The 18,168-nt window shown below is 45.6% G+C and overlaps 1 protein-coding gene across 5 annotated transcripts in view; it reads left to right on the top strand.

Moving 5' to 3' along the window:
• Positions 1 to 18,168, top strand: part of TPST1 (tyrosylprotein sulfotransferase 1) — a 213,598-nt gene that overhangs the window by 160,749 nt on the left and 34,681 nt on the right. For all 5 annotated transcript variants that reach the window (XM_069226879.1, XM_069226874.1, XM_069226878.1 and 2 more), the window contains exon 3: positions 11,014 to 11,212. In XM_069226879.1, coding sequence (XP_069082980.1) covers positions 11,014 to 11,212 — 199 coding nt within the window. The remainder of the gene's footprint in view (positions 1 to 11,013; positions 11,213 to 18,168) is intronic.

Raw genomic sequence — 18,168 nt, 5'->3', positions numbered from 1 at the left:
CTACCCACTCTGCTCTATGCAACTCCGCTCTACGAAACCCCACTCTACAATATTCCACTCTACACCACTCTATGTCACTTCACTCTAAGACTTTCTACACCACTTCACTCTAGGCCACTCTACGTGACTCTACTCTACAACACTCCACTCTAGACACTCCACGACACTCTACGTCACTTCACTAACAAAACTCCATTCTGTGCCACTCTAAGCACTCTACAATACTTTATGCCACTCTATGCCACTCCACTCTATGACACGCTATGCCACTTTACTCCACTCTACACCAATCCACACTACACTACTCCACTCCATGACACTTTAGTCCACTCTGTGCTATGCCACCCCACTCTACTCCACACTAGGGCACATTAGTCTACTCACTCTACGACACTTTACTCCACTCTGTGCTATGCAACCCTTCGACACTTCACTCTGCGACACTCCACTCCACTCCATTCTATTCCATTCTACCCCACTCCATTAAATTCCACACTACCCCACTCCACTCAATGCCACAATACTATACACATCTCCACTCTGTGTCCCTCTACTTTACTTCCCTCCACTACATTCCCCTCTACGACTCTCCATTCTATCACACTCTACAATACTCTGCTCCACTCTACACCAAAACACTCTATGCTACTCTACTCCACTCTGCAACACTCTATTCCACTCCACGACGTTTATGCATCTTCACTTTATGATATGCCATGACGCTCCACAACACTCTACTACACTACACTCTATGACACTCTACAACACTCCACTCTACGACACTAAGTCACTCTACAATCTCTTGTCCCACTCTATGCTGCTCCACCCAAGCCACTCTAATCTACATCCTTCCACTCTAGGGCACTCTACTCCATTCTACAAAACTCTACTTAACTCTATGACACAAACACTCTGCGCCACTCTACTCCACTCTACAACACTCCTCAAGAGTGCTTCACTTCATGACCCTCCACTCTACAATACTCCACGACCCTCCACGACACTCCACTACATTACACTCTGTGACACTCCACTGTCCGCATTCCATTATACCCCACTCCTCTATAGGCCACTCTACAACACTCTATCCCACTTTATACTCTCCAATCTGTGCCACTCCACTCTACTCCACTCTACAATACTCTACTTTACTCGATGACACTCTACTTCACTCTATGCCCCTGCACTTTACGTCCCTCCATTCTACACCACTCTACATTAGTCCACTCTACACCACTCCACTCTACATCACTCCACTCTACTTCTCTCCACGACACTCTACTCTACTCCATGATACTCCAGTCTTCTCCACGACACTTCAATCTATTCTACGACACTCCACTTTACAACACTCACCTCCTTGACACTCTATACCACTCTACGACACTCCACTCCACCTTACATCAATTCATTCAACACCACTTCACACAATGGCACTCTCCTCTACACCACTAACTTTTAGTTAGTTAGTTAGCTGTTTCAAAGCGTTGTGTCAGGGGGAGCAACTGGATAGTAAACCCCATCAGGGCAGAGAGCGCTATTGAAGATAAACAGGGTATTCATGCTCCCCTCAAAGGGCTTGTTCCCAGACTTCAGAGAGGGCCTCAGCTCATTGTTTAATCCTTTATGAACTCCCGGTGGCGTGCTGGTTGCTGCCCTCTCAATAGTGCCTCAAGATGCCAATTGTGCACACCAGTGATATGTGTGTATGTGTTTATTGGTATTTATATAGTGCAAACATACCTGTGAAGCAGTGGAGCACTGTGCATTACATGAAGATACCTGTGAAGCAGTGGAGGAGTGTGCATTACATGAGAGTTCAGAGATGATCTACAATATCATGTACATCAAGTGGAGATCACACAAATACATTTTATACACATTTAAGTACAGAGAGATTCATTGTTTTGCCCGGAATCACACAATGTTAGGTTTAGCGCCAAGGCCGGATTAGGAGCCTGGGTCTCCAGGTTCCAAAGGCAGCAGCTCCAGCCACTTGGCCACATCTCCTCCACATATGGAGGAACAATTCAGAGCGAGTAAAGGAAGCTGTATGTACACACCTGTTACTCATTGGCAAAAACCCTTTCTGGATGAACAGGAGCTTTACAGATACACATTGTTATATGAGCCACTTGGACTAGCAGCACTGGTGAGGCCACACTTAAGCAAGTGGATCCATGGTACTATTGCCTCACATTTCTGTGGACTAATGAGCAGGACCCGGATGTGGCTGGAGGAACCCTTGAGAAAAGTAACATAAACGGTGCAGTCATTAGCTGCTTCGTTAGTGGAGGTGCACACCGGCCACTCAAGCACATACTCTGGTGTCACTCGAAATAAGGCCTTCTCGATCATACCATAAACCTTCTTCTTCTATAACAGTTGCATCACTCTGTCTGTGGGGGTATGAGAGGGGCTCCTCAGTTTTTTACATCTCATCACAGCATATGTGAGGGGGTAGAGTCAGTGAGCTTGAGGTGAGATCTTTGAATCACGCCTTAACTAAGCCTGTGTGGGGGGTGGGTAGAGTCAGTGAATTTAAGGCTATCTCTTTGAAGAACATCTTACCTAATTCTGTGTGAGGGGATTGCAGTCAGTGGGAGTGAGGTGACGGGTGTGAGAATGCAAAAAATTGTGTACTTTAAGTAATTGTTTGTGTACTACCTCAAGCACACAGACACATCTAGCATTCTTACAGTGGAGACGCATCTCCTCCGTAGGCGCTGTTAAACAAAGTGAAAAGCCTGCCTCCAAGTCCCAGCCTCTCTAAAGTACGTGTGAGTTGATAAGCTGTGTGTTCGTTTCCTTCCATTGCAATGGTGTCTAGGTGTTAGGCTGCAGGTCGCTCCCCTAAAAAGATACCTGAGTGGCCTAAGCACTATACCACAACATCTAACACACGCTAAAAAACAACACAGTCTACTTATGCAATTAAATGCCTTCCAAGCCATCTAGTAGCCGTTGCTATTGTCGGGTACTTACCGCACACACACGTCTGCCAATGGTCACCTCCACCAATTGAAGAACTAGGTAAGCAATGTGGTTCGGTTCTCCAGCCTGAACCTCAGTAAAGTGTATACCTCATCACAATTTGACATCTGATCTGTAGGCAAGCGCCACAGCGCTATACTGAGGGCAGATTCGGCGCGATACGGGGGCTAATTAACAATATCAAATGAGTGTTGTAGAGCCTTGAAGAGGCAGCAGGTACCAGGACGTTGCTGCAGCACAACAACACCTTCCACTAGGAAACCACAGACAACATTTGGGAGAACACATTAGACAGAAGACCTGTGTTTAATCTGTTAAAAAATGAATGCAAGTGCTCAATTGTTTCTAAAACAAACACAGTACTATAAAAGAGCGGGAACATGAAAACCGTCCCCGCTTATTGAAAACTCCCCTGCTGGATATTTCTTCCAGACTTTAACTTCACTAGCCCAGCACAGGTGCTTATTGTGCTTGCAAAACATAGGTGTTAGGACAGACTTTTGTTTTTTTGATACCCAGTGGCCGAATGAGATAGGGGTGTAGTTACCGTTGGTGCAGCAGGTGCAGTGGCACCAGGGCCCAGAGGCCTCAGTGACCCATTGAACCCTGATAAAATCCTGTATTTTACTACCCAAGCAGCACTCAAGGGGGGCATTTCCCTTGCTTGCACATGGGTCCGTGGCATCCTTTCAATGCTGGTTGAACCTGCACCATCACCCTGCCTCACCATGGCAGCACCCAATCACCCATTAGTGGCGTAATGAACGCCCCACTTAACCAGCTTATTTGAAGGCCGCCACGCCGCCTGATGGGCTGGTGATCTGGGTCCTACTAAAAACTAAGGGCCCAATTCAGATCTTGGCAGACTGGGTTACTCTATCACAAATGTGACAGATATCTCATCCACTGTATTACGATTCCATTATATCGTACGGAAATTGTAGTATGGCGTGCGGAATAACTGTCCCGTTTATGACAGAGTAACCCATCCACCAAGATCTACATCTGGCCCTTAATTAGTTGTTTATGGGCCTCTTCTACCTGCAGGGCTGCTGACAAACTGCTCATAAATACTGCTGTTAAGGTCACCATGCTATGATTGAGGTGTGCGGGGCGGGGCTGAACTGACATGCTATGCAAAGCAAACAGAGTAATAGGCATGATGAAAATAGGGAAAACACAGAGAGGGAGACAAAAAGTCAACATGGGAGAGAAAGGTAAGAACAGAACTAAGGATGAGAGACAATAGATGAGTAGATATAGAGAGAAAGGAATGAGGAGGAGAAGAAAGGAAGGGGAGAGGAAGAAAACATGAAAAGAGATAAAGAAGACAATATGGGAGGTAGGACGGAAGGGTTAAAGAAAGAATGGATGGAAGGCTGGCTAGATGGATGGATGACTGAAAGTATTGACAGGTGAAAGGGAAAGTGGATGGAAGTGCTAACGGACAGCTAGATGGAAGGATGAAAGGGTAGATGGAGTGATGGCTAAATAGGAGGATGAAATAGTGGGTGGAAGAGTGAAAGTATTTATAGGTGAAATGGTGAATGGATGGAATGATGCGGAATAGACAGATGGCGAACAGTGGAAGAATGGATGGTGAAGGACAGGGCAGCGAGTGTGCATGCATGTCTCTTAACTCACTGCACAAGACCTGGCATACAGTTGATACAGTCACTCATGCCATGATGTGACATTGGAGCTCCTTACCCTGCTGAAGAGGAGAAAAAAGGGTCCTGATCTCTTTACATTGGTGCTGATAAGGCCCAGCAGCACCCACCAGAACAAAGTAACCTAAGCACTGCAGAACACTAAGCACCCACTCAACATGGCCCAGATATTTCCTATTGTTGGGCAGCACCAGGGTTAGGACAGTAGCAATATTCATAATATTAATCAACTCCAAATCCAACAGAACATGTTAGTGAGAAAAACACACACATCCAACACCAAATAGTTAGGTGGACCCCAACAAGCTCCCATCAGCACTCCGCATTTCATAAACCAATCTGCCACTCCATGACAACATATAACACACTAAGCCAACACCCCACGACTAGACGGGTATAAGGAGAAAATGTGAACACTAACTGGATGGTATTCTCTCAATCACTTTGGACATATACTGCCAGGCGGGCAGTGTAAACACCAGTGCTCCCAGATAGCACGTACCTGAATTTGTTTAAAAACAAATTACTAAAAATACCAAACGACTCTAGTCATTACAACACACTTACAACCAAACAAACATGCAAAATGGCCCTATTTGTCAGACACACTACTGATGATGTAACTCAGACACAAAATAGACTTTGGTCTCTAGCTGCATCCTCAAGACCAGAGTATGTAGGCACCCAAACTCCAGTAGCACTGCAAGGCCATACCAATGCCAATACATCCCTATAGAGATCTCTGTATTATAAACTAATATAACTTAACATATAACCCTGTCTCCAAATAAAGTATATAAATAACATGCATTGGCAATGCCAAAAGGTCTGACTTTAAAGGAATGTTGTTTGGTATTTTGAAACATTACAACTAAATAGCATGGAAATAGATATGTATTTGTATGAAAGCAAACAACTATAGAATAATATTGGTATAGGTGAAAAAGTCAGGTGACAGTTGCACAATCAAGTCAGACCTAAACATTAATGTAGGTTGACTGCCCTCCTCCCATCTGCCAGAGAAAAACGCCATAAATGACTTAGTTATTGCTGCAGAATTTCTCCTTTGCGGGAACATTCCTAAACAAGTCAGTGAATCTTTGGATCCAGAATAAGGGTGTGGAGAACAAATCATTAAATTTCAATGCAAATCATTGCTCAAACTAACTGTACTACCAATGTGGCCATACAATGAAAACTCCAGTCTCACATAAAGTTAAGGGGTTTGTTGCAAGCTCAAACTCAAAGTCATGTAAACAATTCTCAAGGTAAAGTTATAAAGATACAAAATCACCAAGGGTTGACCTAGGCGATGGAAGAGATTCAAGCGAACTAACATTAGCAAAACTAAACATTCAACAAAAACAATACAGAACATTAGAAGAATCATGTGATGTACAGAAAATAAGCGATGTTCAGTTCTTACAAGCATTAAGGTAATTTAAAATTGTCTAAATTAAGCTAGTTTAGGCAAGGGAAACCCCTACAAAGCAGCCAATCAGTGGCTAACATGTGTCGGGCGAAACACATGTGGGCAAAAAACACAAAAACTGCAACTTTAATTTGGAAAAAGAGATCTGGGGTAACAGGTTACTAACTAAGGCAGACAAAAATGTAAGTAAAAAGGAAACCATCAGCATTTCAGAAGCTCAGTCAAGAGTCTTCTCTGGGTCAGGGGAAATCTCTAAAGCTCAGCAAAACATTTCCACGAGCCAAGGGGAGAGAGGGCAGTTTCTCTCAGTGTCCAGGGGGTTCAGCATGCAGCAAAGAGTGGGGGAGGGATTCAGAATCTGAATCTGACCAAAATCCAGTTGGGGAACGGTATGTTACAGTTCATATGGCAAGATGATTCGTTAATCCATCACTCCACATGACGTAGAAGATGTAACATCCAATAGAAATTGAGCTGGCGACACAGACTGAAACATGTTGATAAATTTCCATTACCCACAGACAGAAAATATTCTATTGGTTCTCATCCATGCAACGTTGATACAGTTACATATGTTGCCAATCCACAGTGCTGAATGTACTGAGCTGAAGGGCAAGCTCCCAGGCTCTCTATATATAGAACAATAAAACATATATTACTAAACCAAGTTTCTCATGAGAATTAGGTCTGGAGAAAGAGTCATGTTAGAAGGAATGACCAAACATTTTCTGCACAGTCACGAAGCAGGGCCTTACAGGCCTCACTTAGGCTAATGCATTGAATTAAAACATCACATTCATCTATGCATTTAATACACATTTAGCATCCTAACTCATAATTCAATATTAATAAGGTTCCAGACGTTCATGTTATAATGCATATTAAACAAATATATTCTATTAACCCTTTCATGTAACTATGAGGCATTACTACAGACTTTTCTATTGCACATCACATTTAAAAGAATTCTCACTAAAAAATATCATTTTAGTGCACACCATTAGTTTTCACCATTAATTATACCATAATGACAAACTCATTCTTTAATCAAGAAATAAAACCTTATACCACATAGGTTTCAATTGCTAACCTAGGCTGAGTGCACGATAATATGGCTTTTCTGACACCACTTTAAATTAGAACTATCAGTGCTTTGATTACCATAATGTGTAAACTGTCACGTATGTATGATCATTATGACATAAGGGACAGAGCTAACATTTCTGCTACATCATTACCTAGGACACTTTAATAGCATTACAATGTCATATGTGTGCCCTTGAATATTCAACCCCAGCAGCTGGACAAATAAACAAAATGATCACAGCTGTGTGGAGGGCAAGCACTTTTCTTGTGGAAGCTCACAACTTCTGCCCAAGCAAAACCTGTACTTCAGACTCCCAACATGTGGGCGGAGCCAAAGCCCCTCTCTGGGGGTGCTCACATAATTGTCTGGCGACAGCAGCGCTCAGGCCAAACCCTAAAAATGAAGTCCATTCCCAGGAAGCCTCCTGAGCGCCAGACTTCAAAGCGCCCTCTTCTGCCAGTTACTCCCACTCTGTTTCTGAATCCGGACCATAAGTCTGAGCACAGTCTCTGGGTCAGTGGGGGTCTGACTGCACAGAACACTGACCCTCCTTGCACAGTAGATCACTCATGCAACCTCCTACATCAGCAGAACTCTTCCACTGCGCCTCAGGGCACACCTGAAACCTAGAACCAATCACCTCCCCGCAGAAGGAAATTCCTAGAATAAAAGCCTTGAGCAAGATACTGTTTGAACAACCAAAGAACATACCTGACGTGACGCCCTTCAAAGCTGACACATTTATTTACAGTTTAGCGCGTGAGCCTCGAGGGGTGGGGAGGCACTATACATAGGAACCCCAAGAGTGACATGAAGGACGGGCGTCCACAAAACAGAGGAACAAAATGGGGGGAGGAGGGTAGAACTGAATTGAGGGGCAGGGAGGGAGCGAGGGGGAGGGAACAGGAGATAAGAACAGGGAGGAGGCGGGGAAAGAGTTCGGGGAGAGGGGCAGACAGGAGGGGGGGGGGCAAGTAAGGCTGGGGGAATCGGGGTGGGGGGGTCTGTAGTTGAAGAAGGTATAAAGGAGCCCATATTTACACAAGCAGCCATTTCAGATGCGTCTTTGGCCCAGATTGCACCCCCTCTCACTCAGGGCCTCTTCTTAGAACAACCCCGGGCTGACACTTGAAGCTCGTTATCAATGAAAAGCTAACTTTCGAATTTTCAGGGGCGGCTGTGGTACGAGAAGGAGACTGAACTGTAAGGCATGACCTCTGACCTCTGTGACCTCACTGAAAATGCAATGCAGATGTGGGCTTCTCTTAAACAGTGGAGACCGGCCGGATAACCTGGACCTCATCCGACAATGCCTGTTTCTGCTGATTGTATGCTCGCATATACTCACGGCCACCGGAATTATGCGGCAGAGTATGAACTGTGCAGAGAGAAAAGGCAAGAAATGCCACACGATCTGGGGTAGTATTGCCGTTTTAACACACATTGATAAGAAGGAACCCAAACACTTCACAAGATTCTATTGAAAATGTTATTGAGGCCAAATAATGATCCTGTCTTGCTTGGAAACTAACTTGGGAAGTCTGATTAAATAAAACAGCCTCCTCTAACTCCAAGAGTCACAGGATGTGTGCACGTGCTTTAGTAACACAAAAGGATGATGGACGGAGTGCTGAACGATGCAAACAATCACCCCCACTCACAGATCTGGGTTTAATCCATTGTTCTTTTGCTCACCATGCCACCCCAGTTTGGACCCAGTGGCAGGGGTATGCCCAGATGTGGGTCCCGTGCTCACTGTGCCACTGGATTCAAGCTAGCCTGGCTGATGAAGGGTGATACCCTGAACCCGGTCCCAGGATGTTTGTTTCCTGTCCAGGGAGGACCTGGCCTTGCATTTTGGGGTGGACTGTTCCCATGGGGAACAGGGTGAAGACTGTTTGCATATGGCTGGGTCCAAACTGGGGTGAAGTGGTGAGCTAAATAACGATGGATTAAACCCAGATCTGTGACTGCGGGTGAGTGTTTGAAAAGTTTCAACACTCCGTCCATCATTTTATTTTGTTTTGTGATGTTGCTGTGTGCTCGTCATGCCCTGTGTCTTGTTGAGTGCAGTGTTGTTGCACACAGCACAAAACACCCCTGCTTGTGCACACATCTTGTAATAAGATGTCTGAACATCCCAGTCATGCCTTTGAACTGCTCTTCTGTTTTGGATTTATTATGTATCCACACTATGGTTTTTAAGAGACTGCAGTAGACATTAGTACTGTATATCATTTACACCCGGTTCTCAGTCTTCTATCCTCATCTCCTTTAAATGAAGAGAATAATTGTATAGATAAATTGTAATCCATTTTATGGCGGTGGGAGTTCTTGTGTTTTATAAAGGTTACGCGTGTCCATAAAATGTGATCTATGAGATCTTTTAGGAGGCTATTGTGATCTTGCAGACTTAGTAAACATTATTTTATATTTGTATACAACTTTAGAGATGGTATTTGTAGCACACAGCGTGAAAATAAATTGGATAACAGAAATGCATTTGTTTAAGATGTTAAAGATATTTATTTTCTTCGGAGAATTATTTTTGTTAAATGGTATTCAAACCAATGTATCCTTCGGTGTAGAGGTTTACTCTCTTTTGATAGTGGTGCTGTCGCCTATATTAACATTGAATCCATTTGTTGAAACCTGTAAATAATTCAGCTGGTGGTGGGATATGTGGCTCGTGTGATAAATGTATACGTTTGCGGAAAACTCTGTAGCCCCATGGTTGCATAGTTCCACCGGCGTATACCGCAGGCCTCCCTTTTTATTGATTGTGACTACGCTGAACATATACCATACTGTAATGTGAAAGCACCAATCCTCCTGATGGCGAGCTCAAGAGCAAATGGAATACCAGTTTGTATTCCTAACCTTCTAAAATGTCACTCCCCGAATAATACTGTGAGTACTGCTGCAAATACTGTATCGTTTACGCAATTTCACTGATCTGATGTGATATTGACATAGACGTGGCTTCCTTTTTGAAGGAAAACCTCAAAATGAATGAATACTTCATCCCTGCCTCCTCAGGGGCCTACCCACCAGGGGCACAAGAGACTACAGTGAAAGAGAGAGGGGGCAGAGGGGCAGGAAGTCTGAGTCAGGGCTGGCAGATGTTCAGAGAGAAGCGGCTATAAATTATTAAGAGGGCATGGAATTCATAGGACATGTGCATTTTTGTTTTATTTATGAGGACAGAGAGGACAATACTGCACATCTGAAGCATGAATTTATGATACGCCCAGGGCTGTCACAGGGGGTGGCTGGCAGTGGGACGTTGTGCCCAAGACCACATGCATCGCAGGGGCCGCTCACCTTGGCCAAGATTTATAGATTTTTAGTCGCAAGCAGCCTCCTGTATCCACTAATAATGAGGCAGCTTACCTGGCCAGACCCCATGTGTTTTCTTTTCTTTGAATACGTTTTTTACACAAAGAAATCGGTGCTTGTAGCATCTGCCAAAAATGGAATTAGTTACCAGAGGGCCCTGCCTTAAGCCTCACGGTAACCTGTGAGAAGCCTGACCCCACAAAGTTATCCCCTTAAAACACCTCACAATATTTTAGTTGGCAGATGAGATGACCCCAGGATGACAGACCCACACCCAAAGCCGCATGTCTGGAAGGAAAAGTTGAAAACGGACTAGTAATTGTCAGATGCGCGCTATAGAAAAAACACTTAACACAAATTAGCAACATCTGCCCTAAAAGTTATATGATTATGTGACAAGTTTTTATTGGTTAGTTAATTCATACGTATAATAAAGCCTTAACGGTGCATTAACTTTAAAATGTTCTGATGATATTTTTCTTTTTTCACAGAGTTGAAAGGTCAACAGATCAGGTCATCAAGCCGGTGAATGTCGAGGCGCTGTCCAAGTGGGTGGGCAGAATCCCGGCGGACGTGCTGCGAGACATGCCGGTGATCGCGCCCATGTTAGCCAAGCTAGGCTACGATCCTTACGCCAACCCACCCAATTACGGAAAGCCAGATCAAAAAGTCCTGGAAAACACAAAAAGGGTGAGTCTGCGCGCGCACTTCGGTGCGGTGAGAGTCTGCTATTTAAGGAGGAACAGATGGTCTTTGAAGACAGAAATAAACCTTCTTCGCAGCCCCCTCCTAGCGCCTCAGAGCCTAGGTGGAGCCGCACGCGCGGGCAAGTGGCACTCGCTGCTACCTCTAGGGATGACAAAGCCAGCAGGTGTGCTTTATTTCGTGTAGCAAATACAGAGACACTCACAATCCACGCATAAGATGATATATATTCGTTACACACGGATGTAACTGATGTGGCCGAGGCACTAAAGGGGCAGATGCCCGGCTCTGGTTCAGTCCGAGGTCCTGTAGGGTGCTCGGGACAAAAACGAGCCGAGCTTTGGTGCCCCTCACTTGCCTCCCACCCTCGCAGGTTCTTTTGTGAGCCTGCAAGCTCCCTGGGTATGGCAGGAGAGGGCCGGGTCAACGCCAAGGGCCACCTGGATTTGATTATCCAAGCACGAAAAGCCGAGCAGCGCCTCTTCCGCAGCACGAGGGGGCCACAGCGCCGGAAGCCAGAGGCGCTGCTCAGCTGCTCCAGGCTCCAGCGCAGCGGCCATTTTACTAGGATTGCCAGGTTTTCCAGGAATGGAAAGAAAAACACGAAAGAAAGCGGAAACTGGAGGATAGGAGTGCTATAAGAGAGGGAAGGAAGCTCAAAACACGTAACGCAACCGAATAAAGAAGGACAGAAGAGGGAAGGAACCCTGAAGACAGAGAGTTCAGAGTGAAGGAATGAGATAGCATTGCATGACTGAGGGCAGAGGAGAAAGAGAGCGCGCAATAGGAGATAGAAAGACAAAGCGAAAAACAGAGAGCTGGTGCTGATGAGACGCTGAGGGAGAAATAGAGAAAGGCACCTCACCAACAGGCGCAGATAGACAAACAGAAGGGTATATGGACAAACGGACGGCTGGAGGCTTCATGTCAACTTAAGCTCATGTGCTCAGAAAATAAAACCTAATGGGGAAAAGAGCGCAGTATCGATCAGCACCCATTCATTTTTTGGCCTCTCCTTGGGAAAAAACTGTTTCACCAGACGAAGGACGCGTTCCGTCTTCATATCCATCCGCTGATTGATGTGAAAAAGGGCTACTGTAAGCAAAAAATAACAGGAGTATAGGGGCCCGGAGGTGGCTGACGTTTACTGCCTCGGCCCCAGTCAGTTCTTACTCGCTGCAGACTCTCCCACCTGCCCCAGGGGGGAGCTAAGTGAAAGGTGGCTGGTGTGGGCATGCCTGCTGATATCTGAGCTGCCAGCACGGAATGCTGAGTGATGGACTGCACATCTCACCATTCCCTGGCTGCTGAGGGGCCGGCACGGTCTGGGAGGCTGTCTGGAGGTGGGCAGCTAGAGTGTCGGCGCCACAGCATCAGAGGATGCTCAGGGGTAACATTAGCACTTATTTTAATGTCAGAGGCGGAGAGTATATATCACCGCCTCCCTCCACGAGTGGTAAAAGAGTTAGAGTAAAATGAGTTATTTCAAAAATGAACCATGGAAACAAAACCCATGCAAGAGTAAACTTGAGACCACGTAAAGCCCGCCTGCCATGAACAGACAGGAAAGGAGCAGACCGGGCTGGCGGTTTCTACATTAATTTAGAAAATATGTTTTCTTGATTTATCTCAGAAAGAATGAAAAGTCAAATGATCATTGGCTGCATTTAAAGAGAAGGCATGAATTTGATGTTTCCTCAAGAAAGAACCACTGCACGTACCACACATTTGCATTTTGCTGCTTCAGACAGAGTTACACACCTTTGGGTTGCTGCCGGAAAGTAGATGAAACCCGTAATGCATTCTTTTTCTGCATGGCTAACAGCTTTAGACTGTTTGCATTTTCTTGTTGCTGAGAAATAGACCCATGTAATAAATCTTTGATGTGGGACACAGGCGTTAAACGAGCACTTGGAGACACATCAGCTGTTATCAAGGTCTGATATGCAGTGCTTTTTGCCAGTGCAATATAAACAGCTGATGCCATATGAATAATACGGTGCAGGGGCTAGGCTCCATTCTGGAAGTATGATGCTTGCACTCATTTTTTGCTCATTTATTGAAAAGCCGTCAGTGGCGCAAGGCATACCTGAGTCCCTTAATCTTACAATTCCAAAAGGAGCTGGCATGTGATTTCCAAAAGCATCATAGATAAACCAAACTTAGAAAGGATATCGCTGAAACAAAGGAGATCCCTACTAATTCTAAATGTATAGTTTTTGTTGATTTCACAGAGATCCTTATTCAGTCTGAAAAGCAATTGAGAAGGTGAGAGATAACAGGATAAGCACAGGCTAGCAGCCTGGTGATATAACATTGACTCCCCTTGGCAGCCCTCACCATCTTCAAAACCAGCTGCAGTATTTTCAAGGCCATCACAACCAGCACCCTCACGTATCTTGCAGACAAGCTCACCACCTCATGTGGATCTCAGCGCATCCGCAGCCAGAACACCATCAGACTGTAGACAAAAAACTGTAAAAAAGAAGAAAAAAAACAACGTAAAAGGCTTTTTCATCTATGCACAGAGGATCTGGAACAATATCCACATATCCATCAAGAATGCATGCCCAACGCTGCTTAAATTTAGGAAAGAGTTAAAGACTCACCTCTTTAAGCCGAGTCCCACCATGGCTGCCAACGCTTCTCCATTGAAGTGTTGGTAGCCAATCAGATCGCAGCACGCAATCAGGAGGGTTCCCGGAGCCTTTGTGTCCCTATATATACACATTTTGATTTTCTTTAATCAAAAACTACTGAACTGATTTATACCAAATAACTAAAAGGCCTGTTTCTGGACCAAGAGGTACCTTTCTGCCAAATGTATTGTAATTCCGTCCAGTGGTTCGGGCGCAATTGCTGTTCAAAATCCCTATAGAAAAATGAATGGGGAAAACGCCTTTTGGAACTCCCTTGTTTTTCTCGGCCACGCTTGATGGATCATCTCGAAACTTTCCAAACAGCAGCTGAAGAGAGCACCCTTATTAGCCAAAGTTATTAGGAAAACAAAAAACTCTTTTTCCATATATATTTATATATTATTTATATACACATACATACATAGGCTAAAGCTGGAATTAGAACCCATGTTTCCTGATTTCATAGTCAAAAACGTAACCATTAAATAAGGTCTGGAGGCTTTCTTTTAAGATTAAAGGGGCCATCTAGTGAAATAAAAAATACCCAGTTGTGCGCCACCAAAATAATGATTGTAGAATGTCCCTTTGCTGGTGGCGCTTGAGCACATATTGTGACATCATTGACTGAGTGTCCCCTTTCACTTAGTGCAGATTTGCCCAGGGATACATTCATGTACATTCTTTTTGGTTATATCACAGTTGTAGGAAGTTGGCTCTGTATGCACTATTTCAAAGTAAGGAATAGTATGCACAGAGTCCAAGGGTTCCCCTTAGAGGTAAGATAGTGGCAAAAAGAGATTATACTAATGCTCTATTTTGTGGTAGTGTGGTCGAGCAGTAGGCTTATCAAAGGAGTAGTGTTAAGCATTTGTTGTACATACACAAGCAATAAATGAGGAACACACACTCAGAGACAATTCCAGGCCAATAGGTTTTTGTATAGAAAAATATATTTTCTTAGTTTATTTTAAGAACCACGGGTTCAAGATTTACATGTAATACTTCAAATGAAAGGTATTGCAGGTAGGTACTTTAGGAACTTTGAATTAGCAAAATAGCATATACAGTTTTCGCATAAATCACATATAGCTATTTTAAAACTAGACAGTGCAATTTTCAACAGTTCCTGGGGGGAGTAAGAGTTTGTTAGTTTTTGCAGGTAAGTAAACCACCTACGGGGTTCAAGTTTGGGTCCAAAGTAGCCCACCATTGGGGGTTCAGAGCAACCCCAAAGTTACCACACCAGCAGCTCAGGGCCGGTCAGGTGCAGAGGTCAAAGTGGTGCCCAAAACGCATAGGCTTCAATAGAGAAGGGAGTGCCCCGGTTCCAGTCTGCCAGCAGGTAAGTACCCGCGTCTTCGGAGGGCAGACCAGGGGGGTTTTGTAGGGCACCGGGGGGGACACAAGTCAGCACAGAAAGTACACCCTCAGCGGCACGGGGGCGGCCGGGTGCAGTGTGCAAACACGCGTCGGGTTTTCAATAGGTTTCAATGGGAGACCAAGGGGTCTCTTCAGCGATGCAGGCAGGCAAGGGGGGGGGCTCCTCGGGGTCACTCCTGCACTGGAGTTCGGATCCTTCAGGTCCTGGGGGCTGCGGGTGCAGAGTCTTTAACAGGCGTCGGGATCTGAGGAACAGGCAGTCGCGGTCAGGGGGAGCCTCGGGATTCCCTCTGCAGGCGTCGCTGTGGGGGCTCAGGGGGAGCAACTCTGGCTACTCACGGTCTCGCAGTCGCCGGGGAGTCCTCCCTGAAGTGATTGTTCTCCACAAGTCGAGCCGGGGGCGTCGGGTGCAGAGTAGCAAGTCTCACGCTTCCGGCGGGAAACGCAAGTTGTTTTAAAGTTGCTCCTTTGTAACAAAGTTGCAGTCTTGGGTGAACAGAGCCGCTGTCCTCGGGAGTTCTTGGTCCTTCTAGAGCAGGGCAGTCCTCTGAGGATTCAGAGGTCGCTGGTCCCTGGGGAAAGCGTCGCTGGAGCAGTGTCTTTAGAAGTGGGGAGACAGACCGGTAGAGCTGGGGCCAAAGCAGTTGGTGTCTCTGTCTTCTCTGCAGGGTTTTTCAGCTTAGCAGTCCTCTTCTTCTTAGGTTACAGGAATCTGAGTTCCTGGGTTCTGGGGAGCCCTTAAATACTAAATTTAAGGGCGTGTTTAGGTCTGGGGGGTTAGTAGCCAATGGCTACTAGCCCTGAGGGTGGTTACACCCTCTTTGTGCCTCCTCCCAAGGGGAGGGGGTCACATTCCTATCCCTATTGGGGGAATCCTCCATCTGCAAGATGGAGGATTTCTAAAAGTCAGAGTCACCTCAGCTCAGGTTGCCTTAGGGGCTGTCCTGACTGGCCAGTGACTCCTCCTTGTTTTTCTCGGTATCTCCTCCGACCTTGCCGCCAAAAGTGGGGCCGTGGCCGGAGGGGGCGGGCAACTCCACTAGCTGGAATGTCCTGGGGTGCTGTAACAAAGGGGGTGAGCCTTTGAGGCTCACCGCCAGGTGTTACAGTTCCTGCAAGGGGGAGGTGATAAGCATCTCCACCCAGTACAGGCTTTGTTACTAGCCACAGAGTGACAAAGGCACTCTCCCCATGTGGCCAGCAACATGTCTCGAGTGTGGCAGGCTGCTAAAACCAGTCAGCCTACACGGGTAGTTGGTTAAGGTTTCAGGGGGCACCTCTAAGGTGCCCTCTGGGGTGTATGTTACAATAAAATGTACACTGGCATCAGTGTGCATTTATTGTGCTGAGAAGTTTGATACCAAACTTCACAGTTTTCAGTGTAGCCATTATGGTGCTGTGGAGTTCGTGTATGACAGACTCCCAGACCATATACTCTTATGGCTACCCTGCACTTATAATGTCTAAGGTTTTGCTTAGACACTATAGGGGCACAGTGCTCATGCACTGGTGCCCTCACCTATGATATAGTGCACCCTGCCTTAGGGCTGTAAGGCCTGCTAGAGGGGTGACTTATCTATACTGCATAGACAGTGTGAGGTTGGCATGGCACCCTGAGGGGAGTGCCATGTCGACTTACTCGTTTTGTCCTCACCAGCACACACAAGCTGGCAAGCAGTGTGTCTGTGCTGAGTGAGGGGTCCCCAGGGTGGCATAAGACATGCTGCATCCCTTAGAGACCTTCCCTGGCATCAGGGCCCTTGGTACCAGGGGTACCAGTTACAAGGGACTTACCTGGATGCCAGAGTGTGCCAATTGTGGAAACAAAAGTACAAGTTAGGGAAAGAACACTGGTGCTGGGGCCTGGTTAGCAGGCCTCAGCACACTTTCAAATCAAAACTTAGCATCAGCAAAGGCAAAAAGTCAGGGGGTAACCATGCCAAGGAGGCATTTCCTTACAACAGTGCTATCTCTATGCATACTAATGTGGTTTGACACTCCCCTAATTGTTCTTTTGTTGCCAACAGATTAGCATATGTAATGCCGCTCCCTTATTAGAAGTGCGCCAGCTCAAGGTGACAATAGCCCTTCTGTCCACTCTTCGTTCTTTGAAAAGTGTTTTTTTTGTTCAGTTTTGTGTGCCAGGTGGGACAAGGTTTTGCACAGTGTATAGAGTTAAAAGTTTTGCCCTCAACACTCTTGAGTACTCTAGGTTGTCAAGAGTGTTTTTATCCTAACTGCATCTGCCAACATTGTGGTAAGCTGACCACACCATGAAGTGAGGAGGAGCCATGGCTAACACAGTAGAGGAAAGAGTAGTTATGTGTACAGAGCAGTTTACCAGTGCCTCTGTTGTTCACCTTCTAAGGCCACAAACAGGCTGTTAGCTTCTATATGGAGTATTAGACCAAATGCAAGTACATTCAGTTCTTGTAATCTATGAGGACTGGAAGAGAAAACCAACTCAGGCTGCTTGTCTGTGTTCTTCGGCTGCGGAAAACCCCTGGTTTCCTGTGAGCACTCTCCTCACAAGACATCAGATGTTATATTACTGATAATTGCGAAGCACACATCCACCACTGCTAAGGGCTGGACGTAGGACTCAAACTTTCCTAACTTAAAAAAAGGTTTTTTAGTGAGAGAAACCCCTTGAGTAAAGCAGGCTTTCTGGTCCAGCAACACTGCAACAAACTAAGGGTAACCTCCTAAAAAAGCAAAAAGTACCAGAAGCACTTCTCCTGAGTGCTAAGTCTGATTTACAAGACAACTACTTGTAGCAGGAATTTCAGGCCTGGTGTTGTCAAACTGGAGTTGCTCGATCGAATACTGCAAGACTACAACACAGTGAGGCACACCTTTAGGAATGCTTATGCACTAGACGTGCAAGAAACACCTAATTATGCCCCAGAGGGACAGAAACCA

The sequence above is a fragment of the Pleurodeles waltl genome, chromosome 3_2 (assembly GCF_031143425.1).
Source record: "Pleurodeles waltl isolate 20211129_DDA chromosome 3_2, aPleWal1.hap1.20221129, whole genome shotgun sequence".
NCBI classification, from domain to species: Eukaryota; Metazoa; Chordata; class Amphibia; order Caudata; family Salamandridae; genus Pleurodeles; species Pleurodeles waltl.
The sequence above is the reverse complement of the archived record's forward strand: the minus strand, read 5'-3'. Positions and strand labels throughout refer to the sequence as shown.